General features: G+C 38.6%; 1 protein-coding gene across 1 annotated transcript in view; it reads left to right on the forward strand.

The window, feature by feature from the left end:
• The window catches only part of PPHLN1 (periphilin 1), a 37312-nt gene that overhangs the window by 20109 nt on the left and 1105 nt on the right, over positions 1–16098 (forward strand). The window contains exons 6-8 of the mRNA XM_056847625.1: positions 1556–1638; positions 2925–3044; positions 4172–4312. Of these exons, the coding sequence (XP_056703603.1) occupies positions 1556–1638; positions 2925–3044; positions 4172–4312 (344 nt within the window). The remainder of the gene's footprint in view (positions 1–1555; positions 1639–2924; positions 3045–4171; positions 4313–16098) is intronic.

Raw genomic sequence — 16098 nt, forward strand, 5'->3', positions numbered from 1 at the left:
AAGGCCAACCTCATCTTTTGCCATCTAAGTAGACTTGTCCTTGTATTTCTGTTGATTCAGTCTTTTCTGTTCTGCCTCATCCCTTTAGGAGAAAACAATCCCACAATATTGGTACTAAATTAGTGATGCTTGTGGCTCATTGCATAGCAGTGGTTGACTGATTATACCAAGAAAGCATGTCATTAGTCTAAACTTGGAATACACCTTTTTATTGCAATGTCTAGAACTTTGGATTTTGTGCCAGTTGCTTTAGTAAGAATTGCTTGTTAAGAGTTGCATTCTAATTAGGATAACTAGGTCCCCAATTTGTCTCAGTCTTTGTCTAGAACTGCAGCATACGTATCTTCCTACCCTAAGGTAAAATGTTTGGTTTGGTGTATATAGAAGACCCATACCAAACAAAGGAGGAAAGATTAATACAGAATGGCTGAATACCAGCTTAAAACTCTTTGCTGGCTTCTAAAATTGTCCACACATAAAATATTATCATGTAATTAATCACTAGTATTAGCTAATTAGCCATCTTTGCATATATTTTAAAAACAGTACCATATATATTTGAAGAGTTTTTTAGTATATTTTTAAATTTCCTGTCAGCATACTATTAAAAATATGTATGTTCAAAAACTTGTTAAAGAGTAGTACTAATCACAGATTTGGAAATTTTAAGGTGTTAAGTATAGCATGCTATTCAAATCCCAAACAGTACTATTGGCTGGATCTAGTGGAAGAGTTTGCAGGAGGAGTTTGTGGAGCAGATCTTTTCCTGCCTTTCCCAGGTAGGCTGCTATTTATCATTGAGGGCCAGGAGAACCTTGCAAGCAAAATGTGCCATATGGGGAGATGCTGCTTGGGTCAGTGGATGAGGGAAAGGGAAGCAGTAAGTGGAAGAAAGGTATGTTTTGCTTTTGAGACACATTAGTAGCACATTTTGCTTGTGAGGCTCTGCTGATCAGAGAAGTGTTTTTAATTTAATAGCCAGTTGCCAGTGGAAGGCAGAGAAAGATCTGCTCCACTAACTCCTTCCATGACATCTTCAGTGGGATCTAACGCTACACTTTTCTTGCTCAGGCTTGCATTGACAAGGTGCATATACAGAATTGGGAAGGCATAAACATGTACATGTAGGTGCATTCCCAATACTCTCAATACCCTCTTGCTCAGTCTCCCTTTCTTGCCTTGGTTTAAAAAATACAAGTAAAAAAAATAAACTACTGGCTGTTACTCAGTATCCCATCTGGTCATCTGTTTTAGTTTGTAGGGTCAAAGCAAAGTCTTCCTATTGTGACTTTTTCCCCCCACACGTGCTTTCAAACTCTGGTATCTGTTCCTTAGGGAAACCCATGTAAGGCCAGCACTCCAGGGAGACTGAAATCTGTCCTATTTCAGTAGTGTTGATGGTCTAATTTAATGTCATTTGTAGAGTATCTCATTCACATAACAGAAATCAAACACAGCTAAGTAGCTGTGTAATACAGATTCTTTTCAAAACATTATTACAGCCCAGTACCTGTAAAAAAAAAACCACAAATATATATGCTACTTGTCTGTGTAGGTAAGGAAAGAACTTCTTCTCAGCCTTTGAGAACATCAAGAGATGTTTCCCCCTCAGGAACCGCAGCAGCAGCACCTTCTAAGGTGAGTCCAGTATTAGAACATGGTGGTAGAAAATAGCAGCTTTCAATGCAAAACGTCTGGGTTACCTCTGCTTCTTGTATTTCAATCTGAGCAAATATACATAGACATCTACATTGGGTTAACACTGATAAAGAAATTTTATTCAATTCTTTCCCCATGTATATTTTATGATGGCTTATAAATGAATAGACTTGTCTGAAACAACTGTAGTCACTATATAACATAGGCCTGAAGACAAAGTACATCCTACCTTGTAGGAAAGGGAGAGTACAACAAGATGTCATGTTCCCCCCTCTCTCTCACACAGCAAATTTTTCTTCAGTGTGTAACTTTAACTCTGCTGTAGTATTGGGTCTGAATCAGAACTAACAATGATTATACTCCTAACCAGGGTTTGAAAACCATTTAAAAGTTCAAATATTGGTTTCCCACTTGAGTTACAACAGTTAGCACTTACATAGTTAATACTATAGTTAGTGTTAATAAAGATGTAGCATTACACCCTGGTTAAAGCAAGCCATGGAAGAGAACAGGAAATTTGTATGGGAGGGAAGAGGTACAATAGCCAGTGACATGTTCCAGATCTCCCAGCGATGTTAAGTAGATTGTGAATGTTACATTTGCTCCAAGTCATAATTTACTTTTTATGTACAGTCTGGTTTGCTACCCTTGGGAAAATTTTTGGTACCTCTGATTTTTCAGAGTTAACGTATCAGTCCATGTTTGTTTTCCCACTTCCCCTTCCATTTCTGTCCTCTCAAACTTCTAAGGTAATTAGAATTCTTAATCCAGTAGATAAATTATGACCAACATAGTACCACGGGTGTCATGGTGCCTTCTTGCTTTTCCTCCAAAGCAAAGAGCAAATTCTGACTTTCTTTCACATCATTGGAACAGTAGATTATTCAGAAGACACAATGAGAATATTAAAAAATAGCTCCCCCCCTCATAGGAAGTCATTTGTCCTGAAGCCTCCAAGCATTTTGTGACTGCCCCCCAATAACGGCCATTCTGTGACTGGCCCCATCTCCCACACTAGCCATTTTGTGGTGATGCCCACTACCTTTCTCAAAATTCCAAATGTTCCTACAGGCCCAACAAAGTGGGGGATCTCTGCTAGGTATTACTTGAAACAATCCTATTTAGGCAACTATTCTTGTTGATTCATAATAACCGCTCCTTTCAGCTACACATGTAACTTTTCTTCAATTCTCCTATATTTTAGACTACACAGTTTTATGATAACTCCCATATGTTTATGTGTGGGTGTGTTTTTTTACAATCAGGCCTTGGACAAAAGCAGCAGATTATCAGAAAAGGAACTTGCAGAGGCTGCAAGTAGGTGGGCAGCTGAAAAATCAGAGAAAGCAGATACAAGCATCTTGCCTGAAGTTTCAAATTATGATGTAAGCTGAGTAAAAGTACTAATACATTTTTTTATCCATACTTTCCTCAACTATGGCTGCAATCCTAAAGGGGAGGCAAAGCTCCTTAAGAGCTGGTGTGACCCTGTGGCTGCGTTAAGTGCCCATTTAACCCAGGATAAGGGGCACCTTTGCCATCACAAGTGGCATCCACACCAGCTCCCAACACGACTTAGCAGTGTAGGGCTAGGACGTCAGCACTGCCTCCTGGCAGTGCAAGTCCCCGCGCTGGTGCCCTGGGAGGCATTCCGGGGGGCAGAACTGCCTTTAGGCAGCTTCCTAACCACTTCCTGGGAACACCCCTTCTTGCAGCGGTGTGGCTACGCCACCTTTTTTGGTGGTGTAGCCCCTTTGTTTTCAATGGAGGATTTTGGGGCAGGTTTTATTTTTCTTTTGTTTTAATTTTCATTTTGTGGCTGGGAATCCTTTGTGGCTGTGGTGTAACTGTGCCGCTTCTGGCCGCCACCGAACTCCCCCCCCCCCGCTTTGGATTGGGCTGCCCGTGGCTATTTGCCCCCAAGTTAGTTAACAGATAAAACTCAAAACTTATCTAATAGCAGTAAAACGCGTAACCAGAATTTCAGCATGGTGTGTTAGTCAATGCAGTTCAGCAGATGCAGACCTCCGTGTCTGTGCTGAGTTTCTGCAGCATTGGTTTTTTTTTAACCACCACATCAGTTTGGGATAGCAATGTTAAAGTGCACTGTTAACGTCCTGCTTGCTTAATCCTAGTTTTGCTTTTATTAGATTGGGCCCATTGCCTTTGTTTTTAATTTCTCTTAATGATACCACTTAAAACTGAATCTTAGTTTACCAAGATTCCCAAACTGTTAGCCACTGTTTCACAATTAACGACATGTTATAGATAACACAATTAAAAGATCTGGAAGACCTTTATAAACCTGGTTTAATTTCTTTTATATAGCTTTCTTGCTATTACTGTATGATAAATGGGTCAATTTTTATCTAACTCAGCTTACATAATGTCACTTGAAAAGGTATTAAAAAGGTAGAGAATACCTTTCTCTGAGTGAGAATGTAGTTACTGTAACTTCTTTATGTAACTTTTGCTTTAGTTGCATAAAACAACAGCTATAAATTTCTTACAGGCGGGATCTTCAGAACCATTGTATGTTGAACAACATAAAGAAACCAGTGCCAATATAACAGACAGTAATGAATTGTTTGAAGACAGCCAGCACGTTAGTCGTTCAAAGGCAATTGCTGCAAAGACCAAAGAGATTGAACAAGTAAGTGTCACTTTTTTGTAGTTAATGTCTATATCCCTCTATATTCTGGGTGTTTCTTTTCAGAACTGAGTTTACTGCACAGCTATACTTAAGACTAGAGATGTGACAGCCCAGAAAAGAAGGGGAGAGGACGGGCTTTTTCATGATGACTTGCTCCCCAGGTTTCCCAGTTAGAAACTGGAGAGCATTGTGAAATAGTGTACACTGTATGAGTAAAATGCTTTTTAAGTCAAGGTTTTACTTACTCAGAATAAATAGTACGAAATTTTTATGCAAGACAGTCTACAACATTGGTTAGTGATAATTTCTTTGTATACCATAGATGCGTACAACTTATTTTCAAGGATATGCTTGTTTACATGTGAGTGGACAACAGTTAATATGCTGTAATGTATATAACAATAATACAGTATTGTATTGTTTACTGTGTTCAGTGTTATAAAGTTTAACTTGATGTGCAGATAGAATCATAGAGTTGGAAGGGACCACCAGGGTTATCTAGTCCAACTCCCTGCCCAATGCAACTTTATAAGATTGTTTTGTCCCCAAATAAGACATGGTTTGGTTTGCTGTTTTTTAACTTCTATTTTTTCATACCTCTCAGATGACCAAAACGAAAGAGGTTGTGTTGAGCACAGGGAGCAGCAGTTTGGATCTCTTTCTTGCCAAAATGCTTACATAAAATTAGGGCATTTATACTTTTAAATTCCATAAATATATTGAATAGTGCACATTTTATATACTAAATATACAAGATACATTTTATGTTTTAAAAGCAACAATAAAAGTTTCATAGGAAGTTAAGTATTGCATATATATCAGTTTTCCTCAAATTTCTTTTCCCCCCATGGCTTCAGTTTTTTAAAAATATATATATAGTAAATCTAATGCCCTGACCTGGATGGCCCACGGTAGCCTGATCTCGTCAGATCTCAGAAGCTAAGCAGGGTCAGCCCTGGTTAGTATTTGGATGGAAGACCACCAAGGAATACCAGGGTTGCTGTGCAGAGGAAGGAACTGGCAAACCACCTCAGTTAGTCTCCTGCAATGAAACCCACCCCCAAAAAAGGGGTCGCCATAAGTCGCTGCGACTTGACGGCACTTTATACACACACACACACACACACACACAGTGTAAATCTAATAACATTCTGAACTTGAAAATGTAACAGGTTTTACAAGGAACTATGAAAGAAGTTTTAGACTTTCAAAATGAGTTGGAAAGCTTCTCTTCAAATTACGTAAAATGAGGTTTGATCAGCTCTTTCTTGTGTAAGAGGTACTTCTGCTTGTGCTACATTTCTGCCTTTCCCCTGAGCTGCTTTTTAGGAAGCACAGAAGGCTGCACTGGGAAGGTGGAGGCATTAAGGTTCCTTTCATAAGCACAGCTATGCTCACAGTACTTAGGATTTACCCACAGTTTTCCTGTCCCCTTGAAATGCTGTCTAATGCTTACCTTCCCCAAATCTCTAAATCACCATCTAAATCAGCAGGCACTGTGCCTGCTTTCAGCACCTGTTTCCTGGATGCAGTACCAGGGATTGCCTCTTACATCGGAGTAAGCAAATGAGAGTTTAAAAATAGTGACAATTTCATGCAGCTGCTCCTGCAGTCCACTACAGAACAAACTTCTGTAGGTTTGGAGCAGGATGTGTAGTTCTTACTGTGAAGTTGTAGTTACAGCTGTTTGGAAGCCACAGCTATTTTTAAAGTGCTGAAAACTTTTTTCTGAGATGCATGGATTCATTTGCAGAAAGTACTGGTAGGGACTGAAGGCTTCTGAAATTACTGAAAAATGTAAATAGTTTCACTGAGGTGCCCAGACCCTCATGATGAGAAAATGGGTTTAAAATAATTGTTTCCACTGCTGCTAAGTTTAAATTAATGACAACATCAGTGGAACAGGCTTCCTCGGGAGGTGGTAAGCTCTCCTTCCCTGGTGGTTTTTAAGAAGAGGTTAGATGGCCATCTGTCAGCAATGCTGATTCTGTGACCTTAGGCAGATGATGAGAGGGAGGGGATCTTGGCCATCTTCTGGTCACTAGGGGTGGGTGGGTGGAGGTAGTTGTGAATTTCCTGCATTGTGCAGGGGGTTGGACTAGATGACCCTGGTGATCCCTTCCAACTCTGATTCTATTAATCAGAAATCCTTTCTGATGTTTCCTTTTTTTCTTAACATACATTTCTGCAAATGAAGTTATATTACTCCTTGTTTCTTAGCTAAGTATGTAAATTACTGAATATGTTCAGTACTTCAACATTTTGGGTGGAAAGTGTGCTTCCATTCAAATCCTTTCTCTCCTGCGAGGTACAGTGCTACAAAGGCCAGTGACTATTCAAAGTGTAATGGTTTGTATTGTGTACCGTGTAACCATCCCTTATTGTACGTAGCACAGCTGTCTTTGGATATGTTCACTTGTGGACTTATACAAAACCATTTCTCTCTGTTGCTAAAGGTAATTCTTAAAATATAGTTGTATTAGGTATCTTTTTTATTTGAATATTAAACTTTACATGCATGGGCTTAATGAAGCACACACTCTAGTGCAGAGGTCCCCAATGTTTTTGAGCCTTTGTAATTCTGACATAGTGAGGTGGGCAGAGCCTCAAAATGGCTGCTGCTCCAGCTTACCCTCAGTCACACCGAGATCTTTATGCTGTGGTGGTAGCTATTGCCAAATGAATGTTTTTAAAAATCTGCACAGCCAATCAGAAGCCTTGCTGGGCAAAAGCCCCAGCTGGCCCTGCCCACTTTCTAAAAACACTTGGCAGGCGCCATAAAAGGTGTTGGTGGGCACCGCAGGCACCACATTGTGGACCCCTGCTCTAGTGTTACTGTAAAACCTGTTGCTAACTCTCTGTTGAATGAGACCCAGGCCCTGTGGAACTCTGTTCAGTTCCACAGGGCCTGTAAGATGGAGATATTCTGCCAGGCCTATGGTTGACTGCGACGGTTGCACATCATGTGGCCTCCTCTGCTGGACCCCTCTAGGGTTTCTGCCCCCTGTTGTTTTGCTGTGTCCCCCGCTGCTCACCCATATTATAAAGGGGGTTTATTATTAGGACACCATCTGTTAAGAAATTTATGTAAGAATTGGCTAACTTGGGTTTTAAATAGTTATTGTGTTTTTAAGTATGTTTTATGATATTTATTTAGCTAAAATCACTGTGTAGCTTTTAGGATTGTTAGTCGCCCGGAGCCCAACTTCTGTTGGGAAAGGGCAGGATAGAAATTGAATAAAATAAAAATAAAATAAATTATCAGTAGGCAAAAGGACAGCATTTGCTTTGATAAAATATGCAAGTCTGTATGAAATATATTCAAACATCAGACTTTTGGTTACAGTGAAGGAACCGGTTTATATGAGAAAAAGAAATCTGTTTACTTGCAAGATTTGTTAATTCCTTCCCCCTAACTACTGACTGTTCTTAGTAACCATTTGGTATGTATCAAGGAGCACTTTCATTTTCAATTCTTAAATCAAAGTGTGAGCTTCTTTGTATAATGTGACCTTGACAGATACCCTTTTTGGCTGAGAATTGTTGAAATTCATATTCATAAAAGTTGCTTGAACTAGTATGTGTAGAATAAGGTAATATGGCCTTGTGTTTAAAATTTTACATTATTATTCAGGTCTTGGACTTTGAATTCTGCCAAAACTCTCCCTGGTTTGATGTCTCAGAGAACAAAACTAAAATCTGTAAAATACACTATATCCCATTCCCATTAATTTATTTTATTAATGTATGTGGTAATTTTTTCTCTGTTTTGGCAAGGTACTGCTCCTTGATTTGCGTTGCTCTTCTGGGAAACATGGACTGGGATCCAAAGAGCTACTTTTGGCATGCTCACAACCAGTGGGAATTTTGTCTTTGAAGAGTAAATTCCTATGCCTTATCACAAACTTTCATTTTGAAAAGCAGTTTGCCATAAGGCATGAAGGCTGTTTTTTAAAAATGTAAAACTTGTTGTGCCAGTTCCCCCCACCCGTTTTGTTCATAAAATACCCTGCTCCTTTTAGCTGAGGTGCTAATTATCTAAAGGCATGCTCTTAAGAACAAACATGTGCTTGGTATACCAAGAGGCCCACATTAGCATCAAAAATGGCTCCAAGCATGCATAAGTGATGCTGGCCGGTCAATCTGGGATATGCAAATAAAGATATTTCTCTGAATGTATTTCAGGAAAATGTCTAAAATTGTAATTAGTACACAGTATGAGGCAACTGCAGGATGGTTTCCGATGAATAGATGGAAAACATCTTGATTTAAACATGACAGTAACTGAAACTACAACGTGTGGAAGTAGAATATGTGCCAGCTGTACTTTTGAGTGATTGTTTTTCTTCCTGTGTTTAAGAAAAAGGTTTCTATGAACAGCAAATACTTGAGGGCACAAAAGGGTCTTCACTCTAGCCATTCCTTATCTTCACTGCAAGTATTCTATGTGTTATATAGTGAGATAGTTTTGTCATTTTGTCGCTCTTGGACCTAATGGAGAAGGTACTAGAATTGTAATAACGTTATTTTCTTTACCTTTTAGAAATCAAACATCTATTTCTAATATCTGGTTTGGTTACTGCGTGAGCAGGAATCACCTTGGAACTCACGGGGAAGTGGTTTGGCAGCTTTGACAGGTTTGGGGAGGGCTGCTCAGGGTTCCAGGTGTTGGAGCCTGAACAACCAACCCCTGTGGGGTGGTTTCAACCCTGACAGGGGGACTTGGTGCTACCCTGGCAGTAGCCAGCTGTTTGATTTCAGTTTTGTACGTTTCTTCTGGTGTAGTTGAAATCTTCTGAGCATCAAATGCTGCTTCTAAATTCCTTAGCACTTATAGAACTAGAAAATATATTATTTTTAACTGTCACCAAACACTAATTTTCAGAAATGTTGCATTGCTGTATTCTCTTTTCTACTCTTTAAACTGATTAATTTAGTTTCATGTTTTGTCTTCCAACTAGACCAAAGTAAGGCAGTTTCAAATCAAACCAATTTAGTTCAGTGTGGTATGTACAACCAGAAATTTATTACATTGCCATGTTGCAATGGTTATCTGTTTTGAACTGCAAATTACATTCCTCCATCCTTGCTAGAAATGAGCTACTTTGTTTCCAAGCCATCCTAGCGAACTCCACCCATATTTGACCCATGCCCTCTTCAGATTATGTCTGTCTGAAAACTCTTTCCTGTGTGGGCATATAAACATAAAATCAGAATTATTAATGCATTCTAGCTAACAACTCAATACTAAGCAAACAATTTTTGTAGATAAACTGCACCCTTCCTGTTTTTGACAGGGCATCAAGTTTACTATAGAATGGGTTTAGAAAACAGCTTTGAGTTGGCTCAGCACTTTATAAATAAATTATTGAAGGGTGCACCCTTCTTCTAGTGAGAATTAGATTACTCCCTGGTTAGTGTTGAAGTATTTGGAAACACGTTGGGTAAAGCTGTTTATACTTTTTAGTTTTGGGAATTAAGTAAAAGTAGGATGTGTTTATTTTTTGCAGTGAAACTGAGTCTGTGGCACAATAATTTTTTAAGACCACACATTGAAATCTTTCACTGAGTTTGATGTTCTGGCTTGAGTCTATGTGCTTTCACTTTTGGATTCTTTTTTTGAAGTTGCATTGTTTGTGGTGCATTTTGAATGTAGCTTACTGAATTCACCTATTTTTACTGTGCTGGCAAACCAGCTAAGTTATCATAATTTTCTGTGTCAGAGTAGAGATTTGAACCTGGGTCTCCCAGATCCTAGTCTGACACTCTAACTTCTGTACCACACTGGCTCTCTTATGGCTCAGAATTTTGTTTTAGTAATCAAGTTAACATTGGGGACCCACTCTGTAATTTTATTTACAGTCTATATGCTACCCAAAAGTTCACATGAATTGAAGGGAAATTGGCTCTTGTTAGGTGAAATAGTTGATAAAATTAAAGTAACTTCCCAAATAGCTCATTCTTATTAGCAGGTGATTTTAATGTGAGAATAGGACCTGATGATGACTGTTTAGTTCAAAAATTGTACGGTGCTGATAATGAAAACTTTCTCAGCTCTTGGTGGTTCTGTTGATCATCAAAGGATGTTGCAATAAATGCTGATGGTTTGAGACTGGCCACTTTTGTTATTGAAAGAAATTTAGTAATCCTGCATGACCATCAGAGAATTGACCCAAGTGGAGATTATGCTTTCTTGGGATTTAAGGGTGTAATTGTCAGTGATTACTATATTGCTTCCCCTGACCTTAGCTTGTTGGTTAATTTCTTAGGAAGTTCACTCTTTTGGGGTAGTAACTATTTCCCTATTGTTTTATATATGAATGTGTCATATGTTCAACTCCCAAGTTTGTATATCTCAAAAGCAAAACTTCCTATGTCCGATTCATTGGAATTAAAATGCTGCTCGATTGGTCCAAGATATATAATGATTTCTCAAGAAGTATGATTCTTAAAGAGATCATTATTCAGCTCTGATGTAGCCAAGAGTTCCCTTATTATTTTGCATAGGCTATTATCTCTTTAAATTTCTGTATAGTAAAACTGAGCCTGATAGTGCTCCTTCTGTAAGGCCTTTGTTCCTCAAAAATCAAGATATGTGGTTTGATTATAGGGAGCTTAAGAGTAACAGCACTGTATCTGTTTTGAGAGAATTTTGGCCCCCAAGGGATACTAGAGAGATCTAATAAAGCACAAGAAGAAAGAAAATTTATGTAGGAATTGGGGACGCCTAATCCAGGCTAAAAATCCAATGATAATTTGAAATTTTGGGCTATTATTAATAAAGGTATTAAAGCCCATGATAGCATTCCTTTTTGTATTCAATAAGAAATTTGGGAGTCATATTTTAAGGGTCTGTTTGCTACTCCTAAGGAATTTTCTACTGTTGTGATAGCTGAATCAGTCGGTCCTCTCCTGACTTGGCCTGAGGTGCCCCCGCCCCCGCTCTCAAGCTGAAGGTTTGATCCACCACCTCCACTTTGGGAAGGACCCTGAAGTAAATCTTATCCCAAATGAATTATTAAAGTCATATCCGTCTTCATGGGTAGAGATCCTTGCTCAGGTGTTTCCACAGATAAATGTGTGTCTGAGGTTATCCCAAAATCTTGAAGGCACACAATAAAGTTCCAATTTTTAACAAGGGTCAATGTTCAGACCCAAGCTGTTATCAACCAATCAGTCTATTATCATGTTTGGGTGAATTATATTCTTCATACTTATTAAAAAATTTAATTCATTGGCCTGGTGGCATTTGGGGCCAGGAAAAGATAGGGTTAAGGAGAGGCAGCTCAGCTCTGTATCACTGTTTAGTGTTATACCATCTGATAGAAAAATATATTCACTTCCCAGATCATTCTTTCGACTCATTTTAAAGAGTTGTCATACATCTTGCTTAGCCAATTGCAATATTCCAATTTTAACTTGTGCTGATGACACTGTCCTGTTATCTCGGATGAGAGTTGGTCTTCAGCGATCTTTAAAAACCTTTTTGGAATATTGTATTAGGGAAGGTCTGAGAATAAATCACTAGAAATCTAAAGTAGTAGCCTTCTCTAAAAAAAATAAAAGAAATCCTACATCTAACTGCTGGACATTGAATGGTGAAGAAATCCAACAGGTAAATAAGTTTTTATGTTTGGGTATAATTTTTCATCTTTTTCATTTAAAATGGGGACCATATCAGTTGCCAATAAAAAATAAAGCAAAAATGTGTGTTCGCTGCATATTAATTTTTTTAATGGAGGTGGGAATTATGGTGCTGGTGCTGTCCAAGTTTCCAGTCTAAAAGTTTCTGCTGTCATTCTTTATGGAGTAACCATAAGGAGTGCTTCAGTTAACAAAAACATCGACCATCTACTCTTATTTTTCTTGTGGAAATTGTTAAATATTCTTCGCTGTGTAGCTGGTGTGGCTCTTCGTCCTGAATTAGGTCAACCTTCCCTAGAGACAAGGGCTTAGCTGCAAGTGTTCAGACTATTTAGTAGGTTGCACTGGAGCACTAAGGGCTATTTGGTGCACTTAAAAGAGGATTCATTTTTTTAAATAAAATTTTTATTATTTTCACAATTTTTTACTGGTAGGTAACTTTTCAGCAACACATTCATTTCAAATATAAAATAAAGTTTAACAGCGTCGTTGAAAAGCATTTCATCCATTAATAAAATGATATTAAAATAAAAGACTTCCCCCTCAACTTCCTCCACCTTGCTATAAATTTATGTACTCTTTTGTATTGAGATTCTAATTCAAAAATATACATCAAACTTAATTACTAAATTAATTCTGAATTGTCTAAATCATTACAGTTGTTACATATTAATTGTTAATTTAATATATAGTAAAAAAAATTCAAAAATATTCCTTAAGCAAAAGGATTAGATCAGTAGTAACAAAATTCACTAGTTATCATTTAATTTCTTATTTAACCCTCCATATCTCTCTATCAACTGCATGCTTCCTTTTAACTTTATTCTTGTTATGAGCTTTGGTTTTTCCAACACTTCTGTTATTTTTAGGATCCAGTCTTTTTTGTTCGTGTGTCAAGGCCAACTTATTTCCCTCCTCTTCTTGTTGTTGGTCAGAGTTAAGGCCAACTAGATCTTTTTCATGGTTTTCCAAAAAGAATTTCACATCCTCCTGTGAAATGATAGTAAATTTGACCTTTTTGTAGATAAAAATGAGTCCCTGTGGAAAGATCCAACAAAATCTTATTCCATTCTTCTTCAGTGTCCCAGTAAAGTCTGTAGATATGTCTCTTCATCATCAAATGTTGCGGAATGTCCTTGAGGATTATAAGTGGGGTTCCTTTCACGGACAAAGGGTTGTCATAGAAAGTTTGCATAATATAATCCTTCATCCTGATGTCATAGAAGGAAATCATAATGTCCCTGGCCTTTGTAGTAGGTAAAGGGATTCTAGTAGGTAAAGGAATTTTGTATATTTTATTTATTGCATAGTCCAGATCTTGTTCATTTATCTGAATCAGGTCAGCCAATGATTTTATAATGGTGGTTCTGGAAACTCCCAATTCTTCTGGAAAATTACGAAGGCGAACATTTGATTGTCTTAGCTTCATCTCCATCATAGCCAGGTGGTCTGTAACAATTTCCTGTTGGGAGTGGATAGCTTGGATTTGTTTATCTTGATTTATCTGTTTATTTTTGATATCTTTCTGCTCAACTGCCTTTTTAATTGATATGTCAATTTTCCCCATATCGATTTTTATTGTAGAAAGTTGTGACTTCATATTTTTAACATCACTAGTCAATATGTCCAATTTCTGACTGGACTGGTTAGAGGTTTGAGTCAAGTTAGTCAATATGCTGGTTAACTGAGCCAGTTGCTGAGATACTTTCTCATATTGTTTGGTAAAGATATCAGTGTGTTTTAGTAGCATTTCTGTATATCCTTGTCAACCTCCATATTTATTTCTGAGATTAATTCCAAACAATCACCAGTATCAAAGGTGTGTTGTAAGTGTGCTGGCAGGAGCCAAGACCTGTGACAGTTTTCAATTCATCAGTTTTATGGTTTCCACGGGGTTAAATGACTGCAGATTCTTTTCTTTGTTGTAAAACAATTACTGTGATTTTAAAGAATCAAGATTTACGGCACTCTAGCTTAGCTGTAAAAGGGGGAGTGAGAATAATGATGTTGTTTTTGCGGACCTTCCTTTGTCTCCTCTCGATAGATTCCAAGTAATAGGAATGCTTTAATTGATGCACAAGGGAGGTGCAAGTCTGATCCTACGAATTCCTGTGACAGTCGTTCCCCTTAATTTCGATGGTTATGCTTGGTAGAGCAGTGAGAGTATTTCCTTGCTGTCTTCCGTTTCTCAAGACAAATCTTTCAAGTAGAAACGTGGCAGGAAAAACGTCTTAGATCGGAAAGACGTCAGCTCCAAAGGAATTTATCCCGTTCGCTCCCACCCCTTTTAACACCTCAGCGTCTAATTGGTAGCTAGAGTGTCTTTCAAACGTCCCGTTTGTTTTGTCTAAGTAAAGATCAGATAGATAAGGCTCATGCCATTTAACTATAGTCTTTTTAAAACTTCAAAGTCACTTGTATTCTGGGCGAAGAGGTGCGGATTGCAGTGATAATTGTATCAATCTTTCAAATCATCGGAATCAAGGTAAAACCAAAAGAGTTCTTGTGACTTACTCAGGTTTTGGATGTTGAGGGTTTCATTGCAATAAAGTTGTTCCTTAAGTGTTGATAGATAAAGGAGGTTGAAGCCTCAGGCCAAGAAGCCGTTCATGGCGATGTTAATCCTCTCAAATCCGTGGGACAACGTCCATATCTCCGGGAGGCTTATAAGCACTCTCAGAGGGTATGGGAGTCAAACCACCCTTCGTGGCTGCAGAGGAAATCCTGCTCCCCAGTTCCCTAATTAGAGCTGGGGTGGGGTGTTGATTTTCACCCCTATTCGAACATTTCTTGGGGTCTCTCAGGGAGGGAACTCCTGAGAGACACCTTGCTTCAACCAGCGCTGTACCGGAAGTCCACTTAAAAGAGGATTCTTATAAGTCTACCTGGTTTAAGATTGTCCTTGAGAAACTTTTGGCTGTTGATGTTACTCTGAATACCATCCATGAATTAGATGTCCATGCATCATTTGCTCTGAAGAGAAATAGGGCAAAAATTAATTGATCATCAAAGCTCTGCTTTTAGGACGCGCTGCATCTGCTCATCTCAGTTTTCTGGTATTCCTCCTTCAAAATATCTTCCCTTTTTTACTTATCTGTTGACCTGTCCAAGTATTTTAAGAGTTTTTGTATTGGCTGGATAATGCCCACTGTTTGGTAGGCATAAGGGGTAGGTTTTTGTGCTTACCTTACTCAGAATGAATTAGCTCTTGTTCTTTAGGCGTGATTGACATTGCACACATTCTCCTGGAGTGTCATTTGTATATTAACCTCAGGAAATGCTATTGCATCATGTTTGTCAGCCTGTTCTAATTTATATGCTTAAAAGTGGGGGCCCCACAAAACTCACGGGCGGAGTCCCGTCTCCCCCTCAATCACCATCCGGCGTGACTCTTAATTCACACCACTCACCTTGGGGCCCAGCCACTGCAGCTAGGCCCAGAGCAGCTCCCAGTGTCAAGGCCCTTTTCCAGCTCCCCAACAGTAAATGTATTGTCTGCGTATTCACAGACTATGTTTTTATTTAATTGGGAGGATTTAAAACCCCCCCCCCCAATGTATTTAACATTTGAGATTTTTCTGCAAACCTAGGGGTCCTCCAGGTTTGCAGAAAAATGTATTTTGGGTAAGTGAGGCCCCGATGCATGGATTTAGATATCCGGAGATGGGAGTCACATTTGAGAAATAGATATGTAGCTGAGAAAGTTACATCTTCACTTGCCGATAAGGACCCCCCAAAAAACCCGATCAGTTGCAAAAAAAAAAATTACTCCTTTTCCCTATTTGGTAACAAATGAATAGTAATAACTATTCACTGCTCAATGTCTATGTATCATAGAGCTTTTATTGGATGAAAGGAAAGTCTAAATATAGGCTATCTCCATCAAGTGATGTGTTCCTGAGCTTTCTTGCCTTGGAAATATTTTTACACTGTTTCTACCCCACTTTTCTTCTCAGTGGGGACCCAGAGTGACTCATAATATCCTCCCTCTGTTTTTTCCCTCACGACAACTCTTTGAGGAAGAGTTAAGCTGAGTATGTGAGTGGCCTAAGGTCACCTGTTACGCTTCAATGGCCATATGGGATTTGAACCTGTGTCTCCCATACCCTCATCCAACGCTAATAACTGTAAGAAGTGGCTCT

Source organism: Euleptes europaea, chromosome 3 (genome assembly GCF_029931775.1).
Source record: "Euleptes europaea isolate rEulEur1 chromosome 3, rEulEur1.hap1, whole genome shotgun sequence".
NCBI lineage: Eukaryota > Metazoa > Chordata > Lepidosauria > Squamata > Sphaerodactylidae > Euleptes > Euleptes europaea.